The 24,828-nt window shown below is 52.5% G+C and overlaps 1 protein-coding gene across 3 annotated transcripts; it reads left to right on the forward strand.

Moving 5' to 3' along the window:
• The first annotated feature begins 1,169 nt into the window (after window positions 1–1,169).
• On the forward strand, window positions 1,170–24,828 carry FGR (FGR proto-oncogene, Src family tyrosine kinase). 3 transcript variants are annotated; one of them, XM_007979814.3, is made up of 14 exons: window positions 1,199–1,277; window positions 2,797–2,935; window positions 11,755–11,817; window positions 12,982–13,220; window positions 13,768–13,870; window positions 15,565–15,663; window positions 19,937–20,040; window positions 20,228–20,377; window positions 21,279–21,434; window positions 21,510–21,689; window positions 22,193–22,269; window positions 22,532–22,685; window positions 23,765–23,896; window positions 23,993–24,828. In XM_007979814.3, the coding sequence occupies exons 4-14, from the start codon at window positions 12,995–12,997 to the stop codon at window positions 24,199–24,201; spliced, it is 1,590 nt and encodes a 529-aa protein (XP_007978005.1). In that variant the 5' UTR covers window positions 1,199–1,277; window positions 2,797–2,935; window positions 11,755–11,817; window positions 12,982–12,994; the 3' UTR covers window positions 24,202–24,828. The 3 variants fall into 3 exon arrangements, with proteins under 3 accessions (XP_007978004.1, XP_007978005.1, XP_007978006.1); XM_007979813.3 differs by lacking the exon at window positions 2,797–2,935 and having other exon boundaries at window positions 1,170–1,277; XM_007979815.3 differs by lacking the exons at window positions 1,199–1,277; window positions 2,797–2,935 and adding an exon at window positions 9,915–10,444.

Consider the following 24,828-nt stretch of genomic DNA (forward strand, 5'->3'; position numbering starts at 1 on the left):
CCTCTCACATCCCAACTGACACATACTTCTCCACCAAACAGCCCTCCCCACCACACCTCTTCCTCTCCTGGACAGGAGGGATATTCCGGGTTCTTGCTTTTAAGGCTGAAGTAACAGTGGTGGGAGTGGGGACTGAACCCCAGGTTGAGGAAGGGTCAGGGATCCCTACCAGACAGAGAGATTGGAACTGATAGAGGATGCTACTGTTTCTCTTTTTGTTTTTAAAAATCTTTTTCCACATGTTCTAAGATACTCAGTTTTTCTTTTTTCTTTAAAAAAAAAAAAAATCATTTTCTGCAACAAAACCCACATTCTTTTTTTTTTTTAAGGCAGGATCTTTCTCTGTCACCCAAGCTAGAGTGCAGTAGCTCAATCACAGCTCACTGCAGCCTCGACCTACCTGACTCAAGGGATCCTTCCACCTCAGCCTCCACAGTAGCTGGGACCACAGGTGTACAACAGCACACACAGCTAATTTAAAAAACAAAAGATGGTGTCTCCCTATGTTGCCCAGGCTGGTCTGGAATTCCTGGGCTCAAGCAATCCTCCCACCCAGCCTCCCAAAGTGTTGAGGTTACAGGCTGAGCCACTGCCTCCTGCCCAGTTTTTCTAAAACTTGGGTGTGTGAGGGAGGCTGACACCCTTCCCACTCCTCTGAAAGGCAGTTTCCTAACAGAAAGGTCCTCTGCTGCTCACCGCCCTGTGTCCCCAGTGCCCAGCCCCTGAGGAAGGGAAGGCATGCTGACAGGGTCCAAGTGATCCATGTCCAGTGGCTCTGGTGACAGCAGTCTGAAGTCAACTGGCTGTGAGAACTCGAGTAAGGCCAGTCCCGATCTGGTCCTCAGTGATGGAGAAAAGCCCCTCTTAACCTCCAATTCAATGATCCTGAAAGAACAAGTGCTTCAGGGGTGCGAAAACTGCACTTTTGGAGGGGGCCTTTGGGAAGGCCGTGCTGGGGACTCAGGTCTGGAGGGTGACAGAGCCGACCTCCCTTAATCTGGGGAGGAGGAAGGTGGGGGCGGGTGGGCCTGGGATCTGAGGGCGCCTCCTCGCTGCGGGCAGCTGGCTTGGGGCTGGGGCGTGACTGTCTCCCCGCCACCACCACCGCCCGCCCGCCGCGACTGCAATAAGAGAAGTCCAAGGCGGCTTCCTCCTCCCTGCCCAGCAGGGGCGGCGGTCAGAAGCGGGCAGCACCCCAGTTCTCCCCGCACGCCGGCACTCGCGGCTGCTGGAGCCCCGGCTGGCTCGCTCCGGGGCCAGGCAGAATTTGGCTCCAGGTAAGAGACCGCGTCGGGTGGGGCCTGGGCAGGTCAGGCAGTGCCCTCCCCCTCGGGGCTCTGGGGAGAGGACTGGGGGTGGAGGGGAAGAGAAGCCTGAACATGGGGGTGGGGGGACACCTGAGCAAGGTGACAGCCAAAGGGACCCCAGCCCGAAAAGGCCTAAGGAGTAAAACCAGCGACCTGGAGAGCAAGGCTGATAAACCTGGGGGAGAGGGCGGAGGGGAGCACGGGGAAAGCCGACCAAAGGGACCCCAAAAAGGTCTAGTGGGTAAAATGGAGGGGACTTACGAGAGTTTAGGAGGGGGGGCTAAGACAGGCGGGGGAGAAGGACTAAGGGGAACCCCAGGAGGGTCTGGGGGAGAAACTGGAGGGATCGTGAGAGTGGGACTTCGGGGAGAAGCCGACGGGTCTGATGGGTCCGGGAGAAGGGAAATGGGTGGGGGTGCTGGAGGGAACAGGTGAGGAAGCTGGCGGGAAGAGGGTCGAGGAGAACGATCTCTGGAGGACGGAGAACCTGAGGTGCATTTGCGGGTCCAGGAAGTTCCCCTTTTCCGAGCCGGCCGAAGTCGGGGTGAAGCCCACAGCCCGCAGGGTAACGTAGGCGGCCGCGACCCTCCCGGCCCGCCCTTGCGGTGGGTTCCGGGCTGCAGGGGACTCCTTACCGGGGCGCAAGGCGTGGGTCCCCGCTTCCTGGGGAAGTCCCCGCCCTCAGCAGGGACCGGCCTCTCCGGGCGCCCCCTCCGCGCCCGCGGCGGTCTCGGCCCGCGCTCCCCGCGGGATCCGGGAATTGCTGCCTCCCCGACGGAAATCCTGCCTTTGACCGCGAGTGCCCGCAGGGGCTGCCTCCATGGCAACGCGAGGGCGGGCCGCACTGGGCCGCCGCGGGGCTCCTGGCGGGGGCAGCCCCCTTTGCTCTCCACCTTCGCCCCCTTTTTGAATCGTCGGTCTGGTGGGTGGGGGCGTGGGCTTCCCTTAGGAGGGCGCGATGCCGCTGTGTTCAGGGATCCTGAGTTGGAGGATCTGCTGTTTAAGAGACCTGGGTTCTTAGCAAGACTGGGCCCTTAATTGCTGTGTGACTGTAGGCAAGTTACGGGGCTTCTCTGGGCCTCCTTTTCCTCATCTGAACTATGGGGAGAAATTATCCTTGTGTCCACCCTTCCCCTACGAGGATCAGATGTAGAAAGCAGTTTTTGCTGAGTGTCCTGAAGGGTGAAGGGCTATCCCTGACTCAGCGAGCCTCCCCTTCACCGTCTCAAAAGCATGCAGAGGAGACCAGCCTGGGCAGCACAGGGAGACCCCCGTCCTGTCTCTACAAAAAAATATAGTTAGCTGGAAGGCCAGAAGTGGTGGCACCTGCCTATAGTCCTAGCTACTCCAGAGGCTGAGGCTGGAGGATCGCTGGAACCCACGAGTTCAAGGCTGCAGTGAGAGCTCCTGGGTGAGAGAGTGAGATTTTGTCTGTAAAAAACAACAAAAAGCATGGATGGGGACCAGACAGCCCGGCTCTCGTTTACAGGGCCTCCAGGGACCAGCGCTCAGTTGGCATCTAAATAAACAGTCTATGGCTCTGATGAGGGCCCACACTGGGGAGGTCAGCAGAGTTGAAATCTGTCTCGCACCCTCTCTGGTGCCGCACCCAGTTGGCCACACCTCCGGTATGTACTCTCAAGGACCCTGATGTCCTCGGCATCCTTCCGACTGTGGTGGTGATGGGAGAGCAGGACCCTGTTCCCACTTCACAGATGGGAAGATGGAGGTTTGGGAGTTGGCAACCTGCAGGGCCAACAGTAGGGACCAGAAGTCCAGGACATCTCATCTCTGATGTAGCCTGAGCTGAGGCCTGAATCCTTACCTCATCCAGACCAAGTTTCATGTCCCCACCAGGGAGGAGGGTGTGGGATTCCGGGGCTTCATGACTACTTCCTGTTCCAGTGAGTAGGTGCTCTCATGCCCTCCTCCAGTGAGGGTGTGAGTGTTTGTCTGTTTTGGGCTCTGAGTGAATGAGCATGAACCCTTGAGCACACCGGTGGATGTTTGGGTGTTCTCTGCAGCCACCTGGGGCTGATGTGGCAAAGGAAGTGGCCAGACCTCAGGAGGCTGAGTAGGGAACCCCAGAGCTGGAGAAGTAGGGGCAGGGCTTTTCCCACGGGGAGCAGACTGGGCTGACCTAAGGTGGGAAAAGGCAGGATGTCCTCCTCACTGCCCCCCTCCCCTGAGGAACTGGGGAGGGCGCTTCCTGTCTGGCCACACTGAAATCTAGACTCCCATCCCTCGGCTGCCCCTGGACACCCCCATGGCTCCCATCTCCTGAAAATCCTGAGTCCCAGGACAGATGGCACCTAAAGAGCTGTGTTTTAGAGGCTGGTGGGTGGTTTTCAGCAACAGGTGGAAAACCGCTTTTACCCACAAGAAGTGGAAAAAACTGCTGATGGCTTCGGGACCACATGGAGGGTAAAGGCTACCCCCAAACACCCCCTGCACACACCTGGCCTCACCATGGTGGTGGTGGAGTCACACAGGGTTGGGTGGGCATGTCTTCTTCAGGAGGCAGTTTCGAGGCCTCAAAAAAGGATCGTGTGAGATGAAAGGTGGTTAATGAAGGCCGAGCACAGTGGCTCACACTTGTAATCCCAACACTTTAGGAGGCCAAGGTGGGTGGATCACCTGAGGTCAGAAGTTCAAGAACAGCCTGGCTATCATGACAAAACCCCGTCTCTACTAAAAATACAAAAATACAAAATTTTAGCTGTGCATGGTGGCGCATGCCTGTAATCCCAGCTACTCAGGAGGCTGAGGCAGGAGAATTGCTTGAACCCGGAAGGTGGAGGTTGCGGTGAACCGAGATCGAACCATTGCACTCCAACCTTGGCGACAGAAGGAGACACTGTTTCAAAAAAAAAAAAAAGAAGAGAAAGAGAGAGAGAAAGGAAAGAAAGAGAAAGAAAGGAAAGAAAGAGAGCAAAAGAAAGAGAGAGAGAGAGAGAGAAAGAAAAAGAAAGAAAGAGAAAGAAAAGAAAGAAAGAAAGAAAGAAAAAGAAACAAAGAAAGAAAGAAAGGAAAGAAAGAAAGAAACAAAGAAAGAAAGAAAGAAACAAAGAAAGAAAGAAAGAAACAAAGAAAGAAAGAAAGAAAAGAAAGAAAGAAAGAAAGAAAAGAAAGAAAGAAAGAAAGAAAGAAAGAAAGAAAGAAAGAAAGAAAGAAAGAAAGAAAAGAAAGAAAGAAAGAAAAGAAAAGAAAAAAAGAAAGAAGGAAAGAAAGAGTTAATGAGCAGTGGGGGCCTCAGCGAGAGAGATGGGGATTCAGCAAAGGCGCTGGGGTTCAGCGGGGTGAAGGGTCTCTGTGAGAGGACTGGGGATGAGGGATGGAAGCCCGGTCTGGGGGACAGGGCTTAGTGAGAGATGCGACACAGTGGGATGGGAGTCACCTGCTCCCTGCCCCTCCAACCCTGGCCTGCCCCCGGTCAGCCCAGAGCCTGGAGGAGAAGCCGGAACTCTTGCAGGATGGTGGTTTCCTGCCCCTGCCCAAAGTCCCAGTTCCCTTTTGGTGAAATCCCCCAGGCAGCTGGGCCAGCTCAGCCCTCTCACCTCACCCTGGGAACTTCTGTTTCTTCTCAGCCCTGCCCAGTCCTGTACCCTCTGGTCCCATACCATCATTGCCATGGAGGACCTTTCTCAAGGGAAAGGAGGGAAGTGAAAGTTCACTGGGCACTTACTGTATGTCTGATGCTTTCAAGGATGAGACCCCATTTGATACTGAGAAGCAACCCCAGGAGGTGGACATTTGTATTCTCATTTTATAGGCAAAGATGCTGCCGCTCAGGGAGATAAACTGACTTGCCCAATGCCTTAAGTCAGTTGTCAGGCAGGCTAGAATGTGAGCCTAAATCTGCCTCTAGATCCCACAGATACTTGGTGAGGGTTGCGGGGGCAGGACATCCTGTGTCTACATCAAAGAACTGGCATAGCTTTGGGAAGTATGGGCCTCGAAAAAGAATGGGTGAACCTGGGGTTCCTATGTCCAGCAGTAGGGATGGGTGGGAGGCAGGGTCTTTCCCTGCTGGGTGACCAGCTGCCATATGATGGGGTGGTGTGTTCGACCGGAAGTATGACATTCACTAGTTAGGAACAGGATGATCTCCTTCTCAGGCTTTGGAGAACACAACCATGGGGGAGGGAGCAGAACTCTGGACTTGAATTAATAGTCCTGACTTTGAATCCCCTGTCTGACTGTGTGATCTTGGGAAAGTAACTTCTCCCTATGCAAAAGGAAGGGTAGAGTTGTAAATGGTCCCTGGGGGCCATTCTGGTTTTGGTTATTGGTCACACTTGGCCACTGCACATCGGGCAAGAGCCGCATGTCATGAAGCCCTCACAACAACTGCTCAGAAGCTGCAGATGCAGCAACTAAGGCTCAGAGGCTTATGTCAAAGATCCAAGGTCATAGAGCTACTGAAGAATGGAGCTGGGGAGGGCCACAGGGCAGATGTTGAAGTGGGGAGCACTATGGTCCAGGGTTGGACCTCATTTTGACACTTGTAACCTGATTTTGACCCTGATGGGGATCTCGGAGTCAACTCCTGTAAACCAGATGTTCAAGAGACATATTTATAAACAGAACTAAGTGCCCAGAATGATGCTGTGGCTACTTTCTGAGCTGCCCCCTTTCTGGTGTTAGCAGGCAGCCAAGTTCAGTGCTGAGAAAAGAGAGACCTGGCTTTTCAGATTCAGTGACTTCCTGAGAAAATCTGGGCAGATATGGCTCGCTCTCTCTCTCTCCCACACCCCTCCCTCCCCTGGATCAAGCGCCCTGCCTGCTGGATCAAGGATTCAGAGCATGAAGCACAGGGCTCAGAACACTAGGTGCTCCTTAAGAGACACACGTTATTGCAGGGATGTCCAATCTTTTGGCTTCCCTGGGCCACACTGGAAGAAGAAAAATTGTTTTTAACCACGCATAAAATACACTAACACTAATGATAGCTGATGGACTTTAAAAAATTGCAAAAAAGGCCAGGTGCAGTGGCTCATGCCTGTAATCCCAGCACTTCGGGAGGCCGAGGCAGGCAGATCATGAGGTCAGGAGATCGATACCATCCTGGCTAATGTGGTAAAACCCCGTCTCTACTAAAATTAGCCAGGCATGTTGGTAGCACACCTGTAGTCCCAGCTACTTAGGAGGCTGAGGCAGGAGAATCACTTGAACCCAGGAGGCGGAGGTTGCAGTGAGCCAAGATCATGCCATTGCACTTCAGCCTGGGCAACATAGTGAGACCCTGTCTCAAAAAAAAAAAAATCTCATAATGTTTTAAGAAAGTTTATTGGCCGGGCGCAGTGGCTCAAGCCTGTAATCCCAGCACTTTGGGAGGCCGAGAAGGGCGGATCACGAGGTCAGGAGATCGAGACCATCCTGGCTAACACAGTGAAACCCCGTCTCTACTAAAAAATACAAAAAACTAGCCGGGCGAGGTGGCGGGCGCCTGTAGTCCCAGCTACTCGGGAGGCTGAGGCAGGAGAATGGCGTAAATCTGGGAGGCGGAGCTTGCAGTGAGCTGAGATCTGGCCACTGCACTCCAGCCTGGGCCACAGAGCGAGACTCTGCCTCAAAAAAAAAAAAAAAAAAAAAAGAAAGTTTATTAATATGTGTTGGGCCACATTCAAAGCTGTCCTGGGCCGCATCTGGCCCATGTACTGTGGGTTGAACAAGCTTGCATTATTGCTTCTACTAGGATTGCAGAATGGACCAGTGGTTACAGTGGTTTTTGGCAACAAATTGATCAGCATTGCATTTTATCATCCTTTAGTCACAGTGTAATCTTGGGCAAGTTACTTAACATCTCTGTGCCTCAGTTTCTTCATCTGTAAAATAAAGGTTCACTAGACAAGACCATGACTGGGAATTGCTTGGCAAGATGCTAGTCACTGTTTAATAAATTAGCACATTTTTACTGCCACCCAGATTTATAGGAAGTCAAATTACTCTCCAAAGGATTGGTGGCACATAGAGATCAGAGTAAGGGGAGGATGACGAGTCCTAGGGCTATTTTTACGTAGATGCCTGAGCAGAGTGAACCCAATCTGCTCTCCCTCCGAGGTCTTTTCCCTGCCTTGTCTCTCTGCCTCTCTCTGTTTCTGTCTCTTTCTGTCTCTCGGTTACTCTTTCTCCTTAATTCTCGTTTCTGCCTCTGTCTCTTTGTCTCTGTTTCTTTTTGGCAGTGTGTGCTGCAGCCACAGCTAGTTACTGGCTCAGGGGAGTTCATTCTGTGCATCTCTTCCACCCCAGCTTTCAGGAACTCACTCTGGTAGCTTTAAATCAGCCATGGTGGGAATATTTACACCATGGAAATCAGAAAATGCGACAGATCAGGGCTTTTTTTATTTTTTTGAGAGTCAGTTTGCCAGCCTACCACGCTGTATTTCTCTGTCTCTGGCTCTTCCTTCTGTCTCTCTTTCTGTCTCTCTAGCTGTCTCTGGCTCTTTCTCTTTATCTCCCTGTATCTCTCAAACTCTGCCTCTCTTTCTCTCTCTCTCTCTCTCTCTGCCTCTCCTTTTTCTATCTTTCCCCATCTCTTTCTTTCCTCTGACAAAACAGCATGAACATGGCTACAGGCCGTGTGGCCCCTCACTGCCTTGGGCCATGCAGATGCCATACCCTGTGCCCTACATCCCCTGACCCCTCAGCATACTGGTCCCCAGAGAGCCAGGCCTGGCCAGGGCTTTGGTCTGTATCAAGTCTGGAAGTGGTAAGACTCAAGAACTGCCTACCTCTGCCTGCTGACAACACTGTCAGCCGTGCCAGGGCTCTTCCTGAGCCCACAGATCTTCCTTCTCAGATGCTGATAGTCTCTCCCTTCCAGCCATACTGGGCATGCAGAATTCAGGGATCCCCTTGGTCTGATGTAGATATGCTGTGGCAATATATATGTGGGTATTATTGGAAGTGGCAACATTGTATCTGTGTGTGAACATGAGAGATTGTATAAGTCTATGTTCTATAGAGGAGAGCTCTATGTGGGTCTGTGTCACCGGAGAGAGCTGTGTATATCTGTGTGTGTGTGTCTGTGTGTGTGTGAGTGTGTTTGTCCCTATGTGGGGGGTAGGGGGACAGTGTGGGGGCATCTGCATTTGTGCATGCCAGCAGGAATGGCTGCATCTGTCTGTATGTGATGGGCAATGGAGAGAAGTACTTGAAAGCTCAGATTCTGGAGCCAAACACCAGGATGCATCATATCTGTGGCCGCCTTTTTTGAGACAGAGTTTCACTACGTTGCCCAGGCTGGAGTGCAGTGGCATGATCATAGCTCACTGCAGCCTCTACCTCCTGATCTTAAGCGGTCCTCCTGCCTCAGCCTCTCGAGGCACGTGCCAACATGCCAAGCTAATTTTTGGAGTTTTTTTTTTTTTTTTTCCTTATCGAGACGGAGCTTCACTGTCACTCAGGCTGGAGTGCAGTGACAGGCGTAAGCCACCGTGCATGGCCAATTTTTGCATTTTTTATAGAGCTGGAATTTGCCATATTGCCCAGGCTGGTCTCGAATTCTTGTGCCCAAGCAAACCTCTTGCCTTGGCCTCCCAAAGTTCTGGGATTATAGACATGAGCCACTGTGACTAGCCAACCCTGGGCAGGTTTCCAAACCTCTCTGTGCCTCAGTTGCCTCATCAATTATAATAATACTTAGGCCAGGTGCAGTGGCTCACACGTGTAATCCCAACACTTTGGGGGGCCAAGGTGGGTGGATCACTTGAGGTCAGGAGTTCAAGACCAGCCCGGCCAACATGGTGAAAACACTGTCTCTACTAAAAATACAGAAATTAGCCTGTTTCTACTACAAATACAGAAATTAGCCTGTCTCTACTACAAATACAGAAATTAGCCTGGCATGGTGGTGGGCGCCTGTAATCCCAGTTACTCGAGAGGCTGAGGCAGGAGAATGACTTGAACCCAGGAGGCGGAGGTTGCAGTGAGCCAAAATCATGCCATTACACTCCAGCCTGGGTGACAAGAGCGAAATTCCCTCTCAAAATAAATAAATTATTAATAATAATAAAACTTAAATCATAGGGTTGTGTGGATAAAATGAGATAATATAGGTAAAGTGCTTAATGCAGTGGCCAGCACATAGTAAGTGCTATAAATTCTATATTTGCTATTCTTGTATAGAGGATATGTGTGTGTGTGTGCACATGTGTGTGAATGCGCATCTATGTGCAGATGGATGAGGGTTGGACGTGTGTGTATATGGGGTGTGTGTACACTTAAAGATGTTTGTGCTAAGGATCTGCAGAGTAGCCTGGAGACTGCATGAGGCGGCTGAGGTAGCGCGCCATCTGAGAAGGGGTCTGAAGGGCTGTGTGGATCTGGGCATCGGCACGGTGCACCATTTGAGGTGTGTGTGTGTCTTCCTGTGAGAAGGGCTTTATTCTCACCCTTGGTTTTTCTGTTTTCTTTTTAAAATAGAGACAGGGTCTTACTCTCTCTCCCAGGCTAGAGTGCAGCGTTACGATCACAGCTCCTGCAGCCTCAAACTCCTAGGCTTAAGCAATCCTCCCACCTCAGCCTCCCGAGTAGCTGGGACTGTAGGTGGGTGCCATCAGGACTGGCTAATTAAAAAATTTTTTGTTTTGTAGAGACAGGGTGTCCCTGTGTTGCTTAGGCTGGTCTCAAGCTCCTGGGCTGAAGCAATCATCCTGCCTTGGCCTCCCAAAGTCCTGGGATAGCAGGTGTGAGGCACTGTGCCCGGCCTCACCCTCGTTTTTGTATCAGCCTCATTTCTCTTGTCACCAGTCCCTGAAATCCTTCCCCCTGGGCCCTGGATGGCTTCCAATCCTCCACCTCTATTTTCTGCCCTGGCTCTAACTAGCCCTGTAGCATCCTGGGGCCTTTTAGACACAGTGGTTTCATCCCAAGGAGGGGTCCCAGGGCACAGGTCTCAGGCAGGGCCCAGTGAACAGGGGCTATTTTAGGGCAGGCTTCTCACCACAGCCCGCCCCACAGTTCACCACATGGGTGTGAGGCCCCCACCCCCACCCAACACACACATGAGAGAACACTTACAGCAAAGGGTGAGAGGGGCAGGTGGGGCTAGGGTGGAGACCAAAGCACTGATGTGATGGAACCATCGGCCAGGCAACTGGACCTGGTGGATCCAGGAAGACTTCCTGGAAGAGGTGAGTGGTGCTAGGAAGGAAGGACAGGACCCAGAGAGAAGAGGAAGAGAATATCTGTAAGGGTAACTGGACTGGGGATCAAGAGGAGAAGCTGGCAGGTCCTTGCTTCTAGGACCTTGGGGCCCCTCTGGGGCAAATCAGGGTTCACTGGATTGGCCCCACCCTCAACTCTCCATTCTTCTCACATCTTAGGAAACCAAGCCCTCTCACCAGTCAGTTCCTCTCTGAGTGTTGCAATGGCAGAGTTTCTCGCAGGGTGTGGGGGACCCTTGCTCAATGACCTCCTGCCCTGTTGCTCAGAGGATACAGCTGCCAGAAAAGAGTTGGCTCATTGTGGGCCTTCCCAAGGGACTCTGGTGGCCCCAACTTCTGACGTGGTCCTTTCCCTGCTATGGGGATAGGGGGAGAGCTCCGGAGGCAGGTATCCACTGTCACTCAGCCACCACATGAAACCCTAGGGTGGCTGGGAGCACAGCAGGGTTCAGAAGAAGGACTGTTTTTTGTTTGTTTGTTTGTGTTTTTTGAGATAGAGTCTTGCTCTGTCACCCAGGCTGGAGTGTAGTGGTGCGATCTCGGCTCATTGCAACCTCTGCCTCCCGGGTTCAAGTGATTCTGCTGCCTCAGCCTCCCGAGTACCTGGGACTACAGGCGCCCACCATCACGTCTGGCTAATTTTTGCATTTTCAGTAGAGATGGGATTTCACCATATTGACCAGGCTGGTCTCGAACTCCTGACCTTGTGATCTACCCACCTCGGTCTCCCAAAGTGCTGGGATTACTGGCATGAGCCACCACGCCCGGCCAGAAGAACTGGTTTTTAGGAGAAGGTGACTGGGGACTATGAGGGAGCCGAGCATGGCTTGATAGAAATCCTGTTAGAGAGATGATTATAATGTACAAAATCATGCGTGTCTGAGTGTGTTTGTCTGTTAACCTGGCAGGCACCACATGTATATGTGCGTGTGTATGTGTGTGTGTTATTGTGAGCTTGGGCTTGTTAGAGCCTCTGTGGGCGTGTGATGGTGTTGGCACGCACGCTCATGCAAATGCATGCTGTGAGTGTTGTTTCGTGACTGTGCTGGTGTGTCCCGTGAGTATGAGTGTGAAAGAGAGCTGGTGTGGGTGGTGTGCCCTGTGTGACAGTGGTTGTGTAAGTGTGCCAGGGGTGGTAGGAAGGAAAGTGAAGGCAGAAGTCATGCTGGGGCAGAGCCCAGGCCTTCTGGCTTCCTGAAGAGGGCAGGAGCTGGGCAGCTGCTGACAGAAACATTGGCAGAGCCTTCATCTTCCTTGTCCTTCTGTCTCACCCTCAGGTCTCTGACCCCTCCCAAGGATCATGCCGCAGCCCCACTGACCCAGGAGTAGGGGCCTAAGGGGTGAGTGGGGTGGACTGAGGGCTTTCAGGGTCACGAAACAGGGTGGGGATGGCCTTCCTGAACCCCACAACTCCTCACAGCCCCTTCCTCCTATAAGGACCCTGTTGCTAGGTAACAGATGGGGGAGCCAGAATGAGGCAGCTTGAGAGGCTGGAGACTGGACCCATGACAGGAAATGGCCTTGATCCCCCTCTGCAGTGACTCTCCAGGTGCAGACACACAGCCTCACACACACTCACACACAAACATGCGCAGATATATAGACATACACGCAGAGATACACACATCCAGAGACAGGCACACTGCTCCCACACAGAGCTACGTGCACATTCATAGACACACAGACACAGAGACACCCACTCACACAGACAGGCACACATATACTCACACAGAAGCACATACACACAAACACGGTCTTACAGACATATACACATGCAGCCAAACACATACATAGAGACTTTTACACACTGTCATATACACACAAACCTGCACACACAGACACACAGACATCCATAAAGAGCTGCACACACACGCATACCCACACAGGCAAACTCACCCATACTTAGAGACACATAAAGACACACATGTACAAGCACACTGAAAGAGTCACAGAAACACAACATATCAAAGCATTAGGACCCAACCTGAGCAATATAGCAAGACTTTGTCTCTACTAAAAATCGAACAAATTAGCCAGGGGTGGTGGCACGCCCCTGGAGTCCCAGTTCTTGGGAGGCTGAGACCAGAGGATCACTTGAGCCCAGGAGATCAAGGCTGCCACAAGCTATGATTGTGCCACTGCACTCCAGCCTGGACAACAGAGTGAGATCTTGTCTCAAAACAAAACAAAACAAAAAACAAAGCAATAGGAGGCAAAAATATACAAATAAGCATAGCAATATCCCAATGTAGAAAGCCAGCCCCAGAGACACAGACATGAGCCAATGGAAAGAGAAGCACTGAGCGGGGACATACCGTGAGGCAGACTGAACAGTACAGTAGGTGGCCCGGCTCCGCTTTTTTCCCTTACAGGGAGGACCCCAATCTAGGCCCAAGAGAGAAAGCCATGTGCCTGTATGAGCGTATGAGCATGTGCGTACACATGTGTGCACAGAGTGGTGCACCTGGCAGGGGCCCTTGAGTGAGGCATGCCCCATTCTGTAGCAGGGAACCTGGAATGGGCTGTGTGTTCTGCAAGAAATTGGAGCCGGCGGCCACGGCCAAAGAGGATGCTGGCCTGGAAGGGGACTTCAGGAGCTACGGGGCAGCAGACCACTATGGGCCTGACCCCACTAAGGCCCAGCCTGCATCATCATTTGTCCACATCCCCAACTACAGCAACTTCTCCCCTCAGGCCATCAACCCTGGCTTCCTTGATAGTGGCACCATCAGGGGTGTGTCAGGTGAGTCCAGGGGGCCGGAGTCAGGTGCTGCCTGGATCCTGGGAGAAACTGAGGGAAGAAGAGGAGATGCGGACTTGCCCTTAGGAGCCTCCAGTAGGATGTGGCAGACACAACCCTGCTTTCAAGATCACACAGGCTGAGGGAGTCTGTACAGCCCTACCGTCAGAAACCACAGTCTGCAGGGGAGGGTCAGGAAGTTCTACTCCCAGGCTGAGAGGGGCATGACCCTGTGACAGATGCAAGTGACAAAGAGAAACTTCTTGCCCTTTTAGGAGCCACTTCCCAGATGGGAAGTCTTCTTGGTGGGGAAGAGGAGGAGTGGGCAACAAGGGGATCCCCCGTGGTGGGAGGAATGGGCTTGAAGTTGTGTGTCCTAAGCTGTGGAGACCAAATCTGAAATTCCTTGGACTCCAAAGGCCTTTGGGAACCAGGGCACTAGAGGAGTGGGGAGGTGCAGCGCCTGGCTGGGGAACAGGAACTTGGGGGTGCAGCCCCCTTGATGCTTCTGCCCCATGCCCTACCCTGCTGAGTAGCCCTGACTCTGCAGGGATTGGAGTGACCCTGTTCATTGCCCTGTATGACTATGAGGCTCGAACTGAGGATGACCTTACCTTCACCAAGGGCGAGAAGTTCCACATCCTGAACAATACGTAAGTGACCAGGCCACCTAGTCAGAACATTGCCTGGGCTGGGAGCAGGACCCAGACAGGAATCCCACCTGGTCCCTAGCCTCAGAATGCTCCAGCCTAGTTGCAAACACATATACATAAAAATAAAAACCCTGGGTGACTGCAACTGTGTGCTGGGGTGAGGTGGGGGGTGGGTGGGCAGGTATTGGGCCACTGCACCCGGCCTGGAGGAGGTGATTTTTTTTTTTTCTTTTGAGACGGAGTCTCGCTCTGTCGCCCAGGCTGGAGTGCAGTGGCCGGATCTCAGCTCACTGCAAGCTCCGCCTCCCGGGTTTACGCCATTCTCCTGCCTCAGCCTCCCGAGTAGCTGGGACTACAGGCGCCCGCCACCTCGCCCGGCTAGTTTCTTTTTGTATTTTTTAGTAGAGACGGGGTTTCACCGTGTTAGCCAGGATGGTCTTGATCTCCTGACCTCGTGATCCGCCCGTCTCGGCCTCCCAAAGTGCTGGGATTACAGGCTTGAGCCACCGCGCCCGGCCCTGGAGGAGGTGATTTTTAAGCTGAGGCTATAAAAATGAAATAGACGGCCAGGTGCGGTGGCTCACGCCTATAATCCCAGCAGCTTGGGAGGCCAAGGCGGGTGGAACACCTGAGGTCAGGAGTTCAAGACCAGCCTGGCCAGCATGGTGAAACTCTGTCTCTACTAAAAACACAAAAATTAGCTAGGCATGGTGGTGTGCACCTGTAATTCCAGCTATGTGGGAGGCAGAGGCAGGAGAATCGCTTGAACCCGGGAGGTGGAGGTTGCAGTGAACCGAGATCGCACCACTGCACTCCAGCCTGGGCAACAGAGCAAGACTCCATCTCAAAAAAATAAATAAATAGTTAAAAAACAAAAAATAAAAATGAATCGACAGTGAAGGAAGAGGGAGGAAAAGAGGAAGAGAGTGACAGAGAATGAGAATAAATGATAACTTCTGAAAACCACAAAGTGGTTCACCTTAGGTGGTTCATAAAATATGGGATGCAGAATGGGAGAGAACAGAGGCTAGAGAGGTAGGCAGAGGCAGATTCTTTCAGGCTTTTTTTTTTTTTGAGTTGGAGTCTCACTCTCTCTCCCAGGCTGGAGTGCAGTGGTGCAATCTCAACTCACGTAACCCCCGCCTCCTGGGTTCAAGTGATCCTGGGACTACAGGCAGGAGCCATCACGCCTGGCTAATTTTAGTAAAGATGGGGTTTCACCATGTTGGCCAGGCTGGTCTCGAACTTCTGACCTCAGGAGATCCGCCTGCCTCGGCCTCCCAAAGTGCTGGAATTACAGGCATGAGCCACCACACCTGGCCTCTGCCAGGCTTTTTAAGCCACGCTGAGAAGTCTAGATTTTATCCAGAAGGAAATCTGTAGCCATTTTCTGTGGGAAAGTGACCTAGTCAGCTGTCCACTGTATTCCCAATCCCCAGCCCAGCCCAGGTGAGGAGCCCATGGAAGAAGCTAAGAGCCCCAAGTGCCCCCGAGCTTATTCCTTCTGCAGGGACAAGCCCTCCCAGGGAAGCTGCAGTGGCTGGGGCAGAGTAGACAAAAGCCCTGGTGGTGGGGGGTGTCCAAGATGAGGGGTTGGCAGGATTCATCTCTGCAGTCTTGTGTGGCTCCGCCTGGCCCCAGGGTGCCTTGGGGGCTGGGGGTGCTGCTGACCATGCCCTGTTCTGTGCCTACAGTGAAGGTGACTGGTGGGAGGCTCGGTCTCTCAGCTCCGGACAAACTGGCTACATTCCCAGCAACTATGTGGCCCCTGTTGACTCCATCCAGGCTGAAGAGTAAGTGAGGATTGCGGCAAGGCCAGCCCTATGGACAGGACCCTGGAGTCCAGACTCCAAGGCCACCTCTTGGACAAGTCATTGCTCCAATCTGAGCCTGTCTCCTTATCTAATAATTTTGTAAGGTCATTGTGAGAATAAAAGAAGATTATACTGATAATAATAGTAGTAGATAATACTTACAGAGCATGTACTATGTTCTGGGCACTATTGAAAGTACTGTCTGTGTATTAATAGGGTTAGAAACTACTATTACCCTATTTTACAAATGAGGAAGTTGAGGCACAGAGAAAGTAAATATCCTGTGCGAGTTCACACGGCTAGTGAGTGGTGGAGCTGATGTATGAACCCAGATAGTTGAGCTGCATTTGCTCAGCATTATACATATTGCCTCCCAGTAAAAACAACAGTGTATGAGCTTTAAAAAATTGTAAAGTGCTGAACAAGTGCAAGGGAGCATTACTAGGAATTAATTCTATTAAGGAGACAAGAATTTTTCTTTTCTTTTCTTTTCTTTTTTTTTTTTTTTTTTTTTTTTTTGAGACAGGGTCTTACTCTGTCGCCCAGGCTAGAGTATAGTGTAGTGACACAATCACAGCTCACTGCAGCTTTGACCTCCCTGGCTCAGATGATTCTTTCACCACGCCCAGGTAATTTTTGTATTTTTAGTAGAGATAGTGTTTCGCAATGTTGCCCAGGCTGGTCTTGAACTCCCGAGCTCAAGCGATCTGCCCATCTTGGCCTCCCAAAGTTCAGGGATTATGGGCATGAGCCACCGAGGCCTGGTCCAAGAGGCAGGAATTTACCATTCATTGAATGCCTTTATATACTTGAGCAAGTATACTACAGCAAGTATTTACCACCTTGGTTCATTTAACTCTCACAATAACACTGTTGATATTATTAGTTTTTTAAGAGACAAGGGCGTCCTCTATTGCCGAGGCTGGGGTACAGTGACATGATTTTAGGTCAGTTCAGCCTCAAACTCCTGAGCTCAAGTGATCCTCCCACCTCAGCCTCCTGAGTAGTTGATACTACGGGTGTGTGCCACCATGCCTGGCTAATTTATATATATATATATATATATTTTTTTTTATAGAAGCAGCATCTTGCTATGTTGCTCAGGCTGATCTCAAACTTCTGAGCTCAAGCAATCCTCTCACCTTGGCCTCCCAAAGTGCTGGGATTTCAGGCATAAGTCACCATGCCTGGCCTTGATATTATTATTTTAGACAGAGTCTTGCTCCGTTGCCCAGGCTGGAGGGCAGTGGCTCAATCTTGGCTCACTGCAACTTTCACCTCCTGAGTTCAAGCAATTCTCCTGCCTCAGCCTTCCAAGTACCTGGGACTACAGGTGCACGCCACCACACCTGGCTAATTTTTGTTAATTTTAGTAGAGATGGGGTTTCACCATGTTGGCCAGGCTGGTCTCAAACTCCTGACCTCAAGTGATCTTCCTGCCTCAGACTCCCGAAGTGCTGCGATTACAGGTGTGAGCCACCATGTCCAGCCCCTTGTTATTATTATTGTCCCCATTTTACAGATGAGGAAACTGAGGCTCATAAAGCTTTTAAAAAGCTATCCTCACAAATGTCATACATATATGAGAAAAGAAGGGATTGAAGAGACTGCAAAGTGAGAATCCAGGACTCTGTGATTGATTTGGGTTATGGGGAGTGGGAGGAATCAAGGGTGACTCAAAGTCTCCTTAAGGAGCTGGGTGGATGATGGCACCATTTGCTAAGGCAGGGAACACAGGAGTACGTATAGGTTCATGAGTTCTAGGGGGTACTTGTTGGATTGTGGTTTGTGGAGAGGAACATCCATGTGGAGGAGGCTGCCAGCAATTCGATTAGGTTGTGCTTTGTATGGCAGGCAACCAGCCCATGCTAATCCATGCCCCTGAATCAGCCCAGAGGAAGGGGCACCTTTTCGTAATTGGCACTAAGACTCCTCAGTTTGTTTGCTATGGTCCTTGCAGAGGGCACAGTGGGCTAGGGCAGAAATGTGGAACTCGTGAGAGTAAAGATGATCATTAAAGCTATATAGGAGGGGGCCGGGGGCAGTGATGCATGCATGCAATTCCATCACTTTGGGAGGCTGAGGTAGGTGGATCACCTGAGGTTAGGAGTTCAAGACCAGCCTGGCCAACGTGGTGAAACCTTATTTCTACTAAAAATACAAAAATTATCTGGGGGTAGTGGCAGGCAACTGTAGTCCCAGCTACTCAGAAGGCTGAGGCAAGAGAATCACTTGAACCTGGGAGGTGGAGGTTGCAGTGAGCCAAGATGGAGCCATTGCACTCCATCCTGGGTAACACAGCGAGATTCAGTCTCAAAAAAAATTAATTAATTAAAAAAAATTTTTAAAGCTATATAGAGGGTTAAGGAAGAGAGCAGAGAGTGAAAAAGATTGGCTCTAGGACCCCACTTTGGGGAAAGCTGCCCTCGAAGGAGAAGGAGCCACTGGAGAAGTGAGGAAATCCAGAACAGGCCAAGTCACAACAACCAAGAGAGCGCAGAAGCTTCAGGAAACTAGAGAGGGCGTGTCAGAGGCTGCCACTGGATTTGGCAGTGGGGGTGACCTTGGTGAGAGATTTCTCTGTGCGAGGGTGGGAGGCGGAGGCCAGACAGCAGAACCTGGGAGGCAGTGGGAGGTGAGGAAGTGGAGACCCAAGTGCGAAGCACTTTTTCAAGTGAAGGGAAGGCGAGAAGATACAGCAGAATGTTGATGGCAAGATGGAACTTAGAATAGTTTCCTTTGGGGAAGGGAGAAATGTGGGCATGTTTGGAGGTTGTTGGAATGGAGAAGCTGCCTGCAGGTGGAGGCTGCTGGCAGGAAGTGGGTATGACTGAGCAGGAGCGGGTGGGCATCACTGAGCAGGAGTGGGTGGGGGAGGTTCAGAGGTCAAGTGCAGTGAGGCCCAAGTCTGGGGAGGTGGTAGGAGGCATGAAGGAGAGGAGGGACAATGATGCAGAGGACAGGAGGTTTGTGGGGAGCTTCATGCTTGTGTCCACATCTTGGAGCCAGTGTCACCAAGCGCTGAGAGGTGCTCAGTGCAGTATTGTGGTTACGGGTAGTGTGGTTAGGAGCACAAGCCCTAAAGCAGACAGCCTGGGTTCCTGTTCTAGCAACTGCAGCCCTGACTGTCTAATGGGGGTTAACAATGGTAGCCATCTCACAACATGGTTAGGAGAATTAAGTAAATACATACATGTATTAAGGCAGACCCTAGCACGAAATACGTGCTGTTATTATTATACTGATTATTAAGGAAGTAGCTAATATCATGCGTGTGGGAGGGGGGAGGGCTTTGAAAAAACTTGACAATGTGTCCTGTCTATACAGTCCTTCAACACTTCCTCCGTTCCCCTCCCGCCTGCCCTCTTGGACACAACACTTGCTAGTGCTTTCTCCTGTTTCCTGAACTGTGCCTAGTACCCAGGGGCGAACTGACTTCCCCAGGGTCCACTAAGACTTCCACCACCCTTGGTTTGAAAACACGAGGCTCCTTTAATTCAACCCAAGATGGCCACAGGCCAGTTTCATGATCATCTGAGTCTTCGATGGCACCTGTGGTCACGTCAGCTCCCCCATTGTACCTGCACAGTTGGTTTAGGGCTACAGTTCAATCCCGGAAAGAATCCCCAAGGGAGAGGAGTGATTGAGGCCTGAGGTTGAAGTTTAGACTTAGGACAACATCCAAGTCTAAGAGAGTGCAAGAAGAGCAGGAGCTGGGGTGGGAGCAGCCAGAGAGAAGAGAAGCAGGAGACCGTGTTGCTCTGGAGGCCAAAGGAGGAAAGGATTTGGAGGTGGGGGTGGGAGAAGGATCTGAGTGATCTGATTACTGGAGTGGTGAAAAAAGAACTAGGGTGAGCGGCAGAGGATTTTAGGTAGATCTCATTAACCAGCCTGTGGACAGGTCACTTTCCCTCTCTGAGCCTCAACTTCCTCATCTGTAAAATGAGTGCACAGAGGGGCTAGAGTGAGATGAACTGAGGGTCCATGGCACCCTGATGACTGGGACTGAAGCAATTTTAATTCAAGACAAACCTAACGAGAAGAGATGCTAACCTTTGCTGGGCACCTACTGTGTGCCAAGCACTTTACATTCCCCTTCTCTGTGATCCTCCCAGCCAGGCTGTGAAGCAGGTGTACCAGCCCCATTGTACACATGGGGAAAATGGAGTATTGACTTGTGAAGTGACTGCACAGGAGGCTGAGGTGAGGTTTGAGCAGAGCACACCTGAGTCTTGCCTGCCTTTCCCAACAGGTGGTACTTTGGAAAGATTGGGAGAAAGGATGCAGAGAGGCAGCTGCTCTCGCCAGGCAACCCCCAGGGGGCCTTTCTCATTCGGGAAAGCGAGACCACCAAAGGTAGGGGTGGTGCAATGCGCCAAGGTGACTGGGAGGCCCAACCATTGGGGTAGGGCTAGGAGCGGTAGGGTGCTTGGGTCAAGGCCAAGACTGGGACCAGGTCCTAGGGATGCTGCTGTCGGGCCTCTCCCAGCTCCCAGACTAGGGGAGAGGAGAACAGCAGATCCAAAGTGATCCTTCTCCACAGGTGCCTACTCCCTGTCCATCCGGGACTGGGATCAGACCAGAGGCGATCATGTGAAGCATTACAAGATTCGCAAGCTGGACACAGGCGGCTACTACATCACCACGCGGGTTCAGTTCAACTCGGTGCAGGAGCTGGTGCAGCACTACATGGGTGAGGGCAGGGGCCTCAGATCCCTGAACCAACCCACTGAAGCATTGTCCAGATGGGGAGACTGAGGCCCAGAGAAGGGAAGGGTCTACCAAGCAGTATTGGCCAGACCAAAACCAGAACCCAAGGAGTGGTGTCCTAGGCCAAGAGCTTTTGTGAGCTGAAGGAAAGCAGTCCATCACCAAGCAGCACCTCCTAATAACTGAGCAAGGCATCATGACAGGGCCATCATCACAGGGCCCTGAGCAGGGGGTGACAGAGGCTGGTCTCACTTTTGTGAGAAACTCTGGCTGCTGGTGGAGCTTGGATGCCAGGGGACAAGGCAGAATGAGGGGTCCATCAGAAGGCAGGGGCCGTTGTCCAGGTGAGAGGTGGTGGAGACTAAATTGGTGGCAGTGGAGTAAAGACGAAGCAGATGATTCTGAAGCTGGGTAGGAGGCAGAATAGGCCTGACTTGGTGGAGAATTGGCTGTGGGGGTGAAGGCAAGGCAGGAGTCAATGCCCACGTTTCTGCCTTGATTGGTTATGCCAAGGATGAAGTCCATGGAAGACCATGGGCCTCATGTCCACACCTTTGCCTGGAATCCCCAACCCCATTTCCACCTGTGAGAATCCCACCTTATCCTTCAAGGCCCAGCTGGAGGCTACCTCCTACGGGAAGGCCCCCAGGCCTTACAAAAGGCTTACAGGGATCATCTCTCCCTCTGGGTGCCACTCCCTTTCTTGGGCACCAACATGTTCCCCTATTCCGTGGGTCCAGTTGCCTTTCTTCCTGGCCTGTGACCTCATTTGGGGCCTAGTTCCTTATAATTGATCTTAGGGTCTGGCACCAGGCTGGGATAGGATAAGGAGTGGAGGGGGGTGTCCTGGCCCTCCTGTGACTACCCCATGACCCCTCCCCTAGAGGTGAATGACGGGCTGTGCAACCTGCTCACCGCGCCCTGCACCATCATGAAGCCGCAGACGCTGGGCCTGGCCAAGGACGCCTGGGAGATCAGCCGCAGCTCCATCACGCTGGAGCGCCGGCTGGGCACCGGCTGCTTTGGGGATGTGTGGCTGGGTACGGAGCTCCCGGGGGCCGGGGCGAGGGCCTGGGATCGGGGGAGAGGGTCCTGACAAGACAGCCTCCGAGCAGGCACGTGGAATGGCAGCACTAAGGTGGCGGTGAAGACGCTGAAGCCAGGCACCATGTCCCCGGAGGCCTTCCTGGCGGAGGCGCAGGTCATGAAGCTGCTGCGGCACGACAAGCTGGTGCAGCTGTACGCCGTCGTGTCGGAGGAGCCCATCTACATCGTGACCGAGTTCATGAGTCACGGTCAGGAGGCGGAGCCTGGTCGGGCGGGATTCGGGATGAAGTTAAGAGGGGAGTTTTCAGGCGTGGGACCTGGGACGCGATCTGTGAGGGACGAGGGACAATGGGTAGAGTCCCACTAAGGGACCAGGTGTGTAAAACGACTGGAGCGCTGGGATGGGAGCCAGGCCGAGTGAGACCACTACGGATCTGGGGCTGGGGGCGGCGCCTCTGGTGTTGGGGGTGTGGGGTTTGGGCTAACGAAGGCAGAATCGGGAATGAGGGAGGGTCTGGGGCGGAGTCTGAGTGGGTCGTGTCCGGGGCACTAAGGAACAGAAGAAATGAGATGTGGGCAGAGTCCGTGTCTGGCAGCAGGGCCAGAGCGAGACAAGTGAGGGGTTGAGGTACCCGCGGGGTCCTAAGTGAGGGGCGGGTCCAGGTGGGCGGGGATGGAGGGGCGGGGCCAAGCGAGAGGAGGAGGGGCTGGGGCCAGGGCTAGGGCTGACGTTCTGGCTTCCTCTTCCCAGGCAGCTTGCTGGATTTCCTCAAGAACCCGGAGGGCCAGGATTTGAAGCTGCCCCAGTTGGTGGACATGGCAGCCCAGGTAACTGAGCCAGCAGCCTTTACCTCCCGGACCTCCTACCTATTAACTGTTCACAAATTCTCTGTCCCTTCAAACGCCTGGGAGGGCGGCCCCGTCCACTGCATCAGCTGTGCCTCCAGCTGTGCCTGAGAGGTACTGCCTCTCTGGGCCTCAGTCTCCCCCTCTGGAAAGTGGGTTTTTCAAATGGTCCCTCACCCCTCACACAGGCCACGGTGCTGGGAGTCCACATGGGCTCCCATCTCTCCACACTTTGGCCCCCCAGGTAGCTGAGGGCATGGCCTACATGGAACGCATGAACTACATTCACCGCGACCTGAGGGCAGCCAACATCCTGGTCGGGGAGCGGCTGGTGTGCAAGATCGCAGACTTTGGCTTGGCCCGTCTCATCAAGGACGATGAGTACAACCCCTGCCAAGGTGCCCTGCTTCACCCTACCTTCCAAGAGCTCCCCATGCAACAAGGGACTTTCATGGGGCCCCACACACTCAGGAACCCTTCTTCACCCCAGGTCACCCGAGTCACTCCCATCCTGATGTAGTATGAGAGGCAATTCTGGGCTCAAATCCCAGGTCGGCCACTTACCAGCCATGTGGCCTTGGGCAAGTCACCTGACCTCCGGAAGCTGCCTTTTCTCTTCTGTAAAGTGAAAATATTCAGATAACAGCAAATCAGCAGATGTTTACCAGGCACCTGCTATGTGACAGGCACAGCTATAATTCTTAAATGAAAGACAATGACGTGCAACAGTGGGAATTCTGTAGCCAGAATGCCTGAGTATGGATCCTAGCCAGGTATCAACTCTGTGATCTGGGCAAGTTACCTAACTAATCAGTGCCTCCTTTCCTTCATCTGTAAAATGAGTCTCTATCTCATGGAGGTTTTGTGAGGGTTAAATGAGTTAATGCATGCATATCACTTAAAACAGTGTCTGGCACACAGGAAAGGCTAGCCAAGTATTGGCTGTTATTAGGATGAGAATTATTGCAATGTTTGGAACGTGCCCATCACTATACTAGACACATAGTAGGTGTTGACTAGATACCAAGTCCTTTCTACTATGCCCAGAGACCCTTGTGCTCAGGATCCCCAAGATCCTCATCCCTAAAGTCCCCATTCTCTCTCTCTCTCTCTCTCTCTTTTTTTTTTTTTTTGAGACGGAGTCTCACTGTCACCCAGGCTGGAGTGCAGCGGTGCGATCTCAGGTTATTGCAACCTCCACCTCCTGGGTTGAGGCGGTTCTCCTGCTGCAGCCTCCCTAGTAGCTGGGATTACAGGCACCTGCCACCATGCCCGGCTAATTTTAACCCAAGAGACGGGGTTTCGCCATCTTGGCCAGGCTGGTCTCAAACTCCTGACCTCAAGTGATCCGCCTGCCTTGGCCTCCCAAAGTGCTAGGATTACAGATGTTAGCCACCGTGCTCAGACCCCATTCTCTTAATCCAGCTGTTTCCAGGGACCCCTTCACTAACTTTCCCTGCTCCCCCATCCTCTCCAGGGTCCAAGTTCCCCATCAGGTGGACAGCCCCAGAAGCTGCCCTCTTTGGCAGATTCACCATCAAGTCAGATGTGTGGTCCTTTGGGATCCTGCTCACTGAACTCATCACCAAGGGCCGAATCCCCTACCCAGGTTTGCCCCACCAGGGGTAGGACTGGGGTGGGGGATGGTCACGGGGAAGGGCTTCTTCCTGGCTGTCCCTTTGACTGACAGAGCCCCATCCTTCAGGCATGAGTAAACGGGAAGTGTTGGAACAGGTGGAGCAGGGCTACCACATGCCATGCCCTCCAGGCTGCCCAGCGTCCCTGTATGAGGCCATGGAACAGACCTGGCGTCTGGACCCGGAGGAGAGGCCCACCTTCGAGTACCTGCAGTCTTTCCTGGAGGACTACTTCACCTCCACCGAACCACAGTACCAGCCCGGGGATCAGACATAGCCTGTCCGGGCATCAACCACCTCTCTAGCGGTGACCACCAGTCCTTGCCAATCCCCAGAGCTCTTTTTCCAAAGTCCCCAGGCTGGTTTAGAAGCCTATAGAGTCCGAGCATCTCCGAGGAGGCGGGCTGCTCTGACACCACCTAGGGCAACTCACTCACTTTACAGATGGGGCAAAAGGAGGCCCAGAGCTGATCCCTTATCCCTCTGGCCCCAAGCACTATTTCTTCCTTTCCCACTTAGGCCCCTACATGCCTCTAGCCTTTCTCACTCCACCCCCACCCAAAGTGCTCAGACCTTGTCTAGTTATTTATAAAACTGTATGTACCTCCCTCACTTCTCTCCTATCACTGCTTTCCTACTCTCCTATTATCCCACTCCAGTCCAGGTGCCAAGAATTTCCCTTCTACCCTCAATTCTCTTGTGTCTGTAAGTTACAAAGTCAGGAAAAGTCTTGGTTGGACCCCTTTCCTACTGGGTGGATGCAGTGCTCCAGGACTGGGGTCTGGGCCCAGGTTTGAGGGAGAAGGTTGTGGAGCGCTTCCCACCTCTCTGCATAGTGTGTATGCATTGGTTTATTGATTCTGTAAATAAGTAAAATGACAATATGAATCCTCAAGCCATGAAA

The sequence above is a fragment of the Chlorocebus sabaeus genome, chromosome 20 (genome assembly GCF_047675955.1).
Source record: "Chlorocebus sabaeus isolate Y175 chromosome 20, mChlSab1.0.hap1, whole genome shotgun sequence".
NCBI lineage: Eukaryota > Metazoa > Chordata > Mammalia > Primates > Cercopithecidae > Chlorocebus > Chlorocebus sabaeus.

What these genes read in the sequence shown, in the direction of transcription:
- FGR (XM_007979813.3), top strand. Translation starts at nt 12,995, where the DNA reads ATGGGCTGTGTGTTCTGCAAGAAATTGGAGCCGGCGGCCACGGCCAAA. An exon ending in GCTGGTGCAGCACTACATGG is followed by an intron (nt 20,378 to 21,278) that starts GTGAGGGCAGGG and finishes CCCCTCCCCTAG; the next exon opens with AGGTGAATGACGGGCTGTGC. An exon ending in GGGCCGAATCCCCTACCCAG is followed by an intron (nt 23,897 to 23,992) that starts GTTTGCCCCACC and finishes CCCATCCTTCAG; the next exon opens with GCATGAGTAAACGGGAAGTG.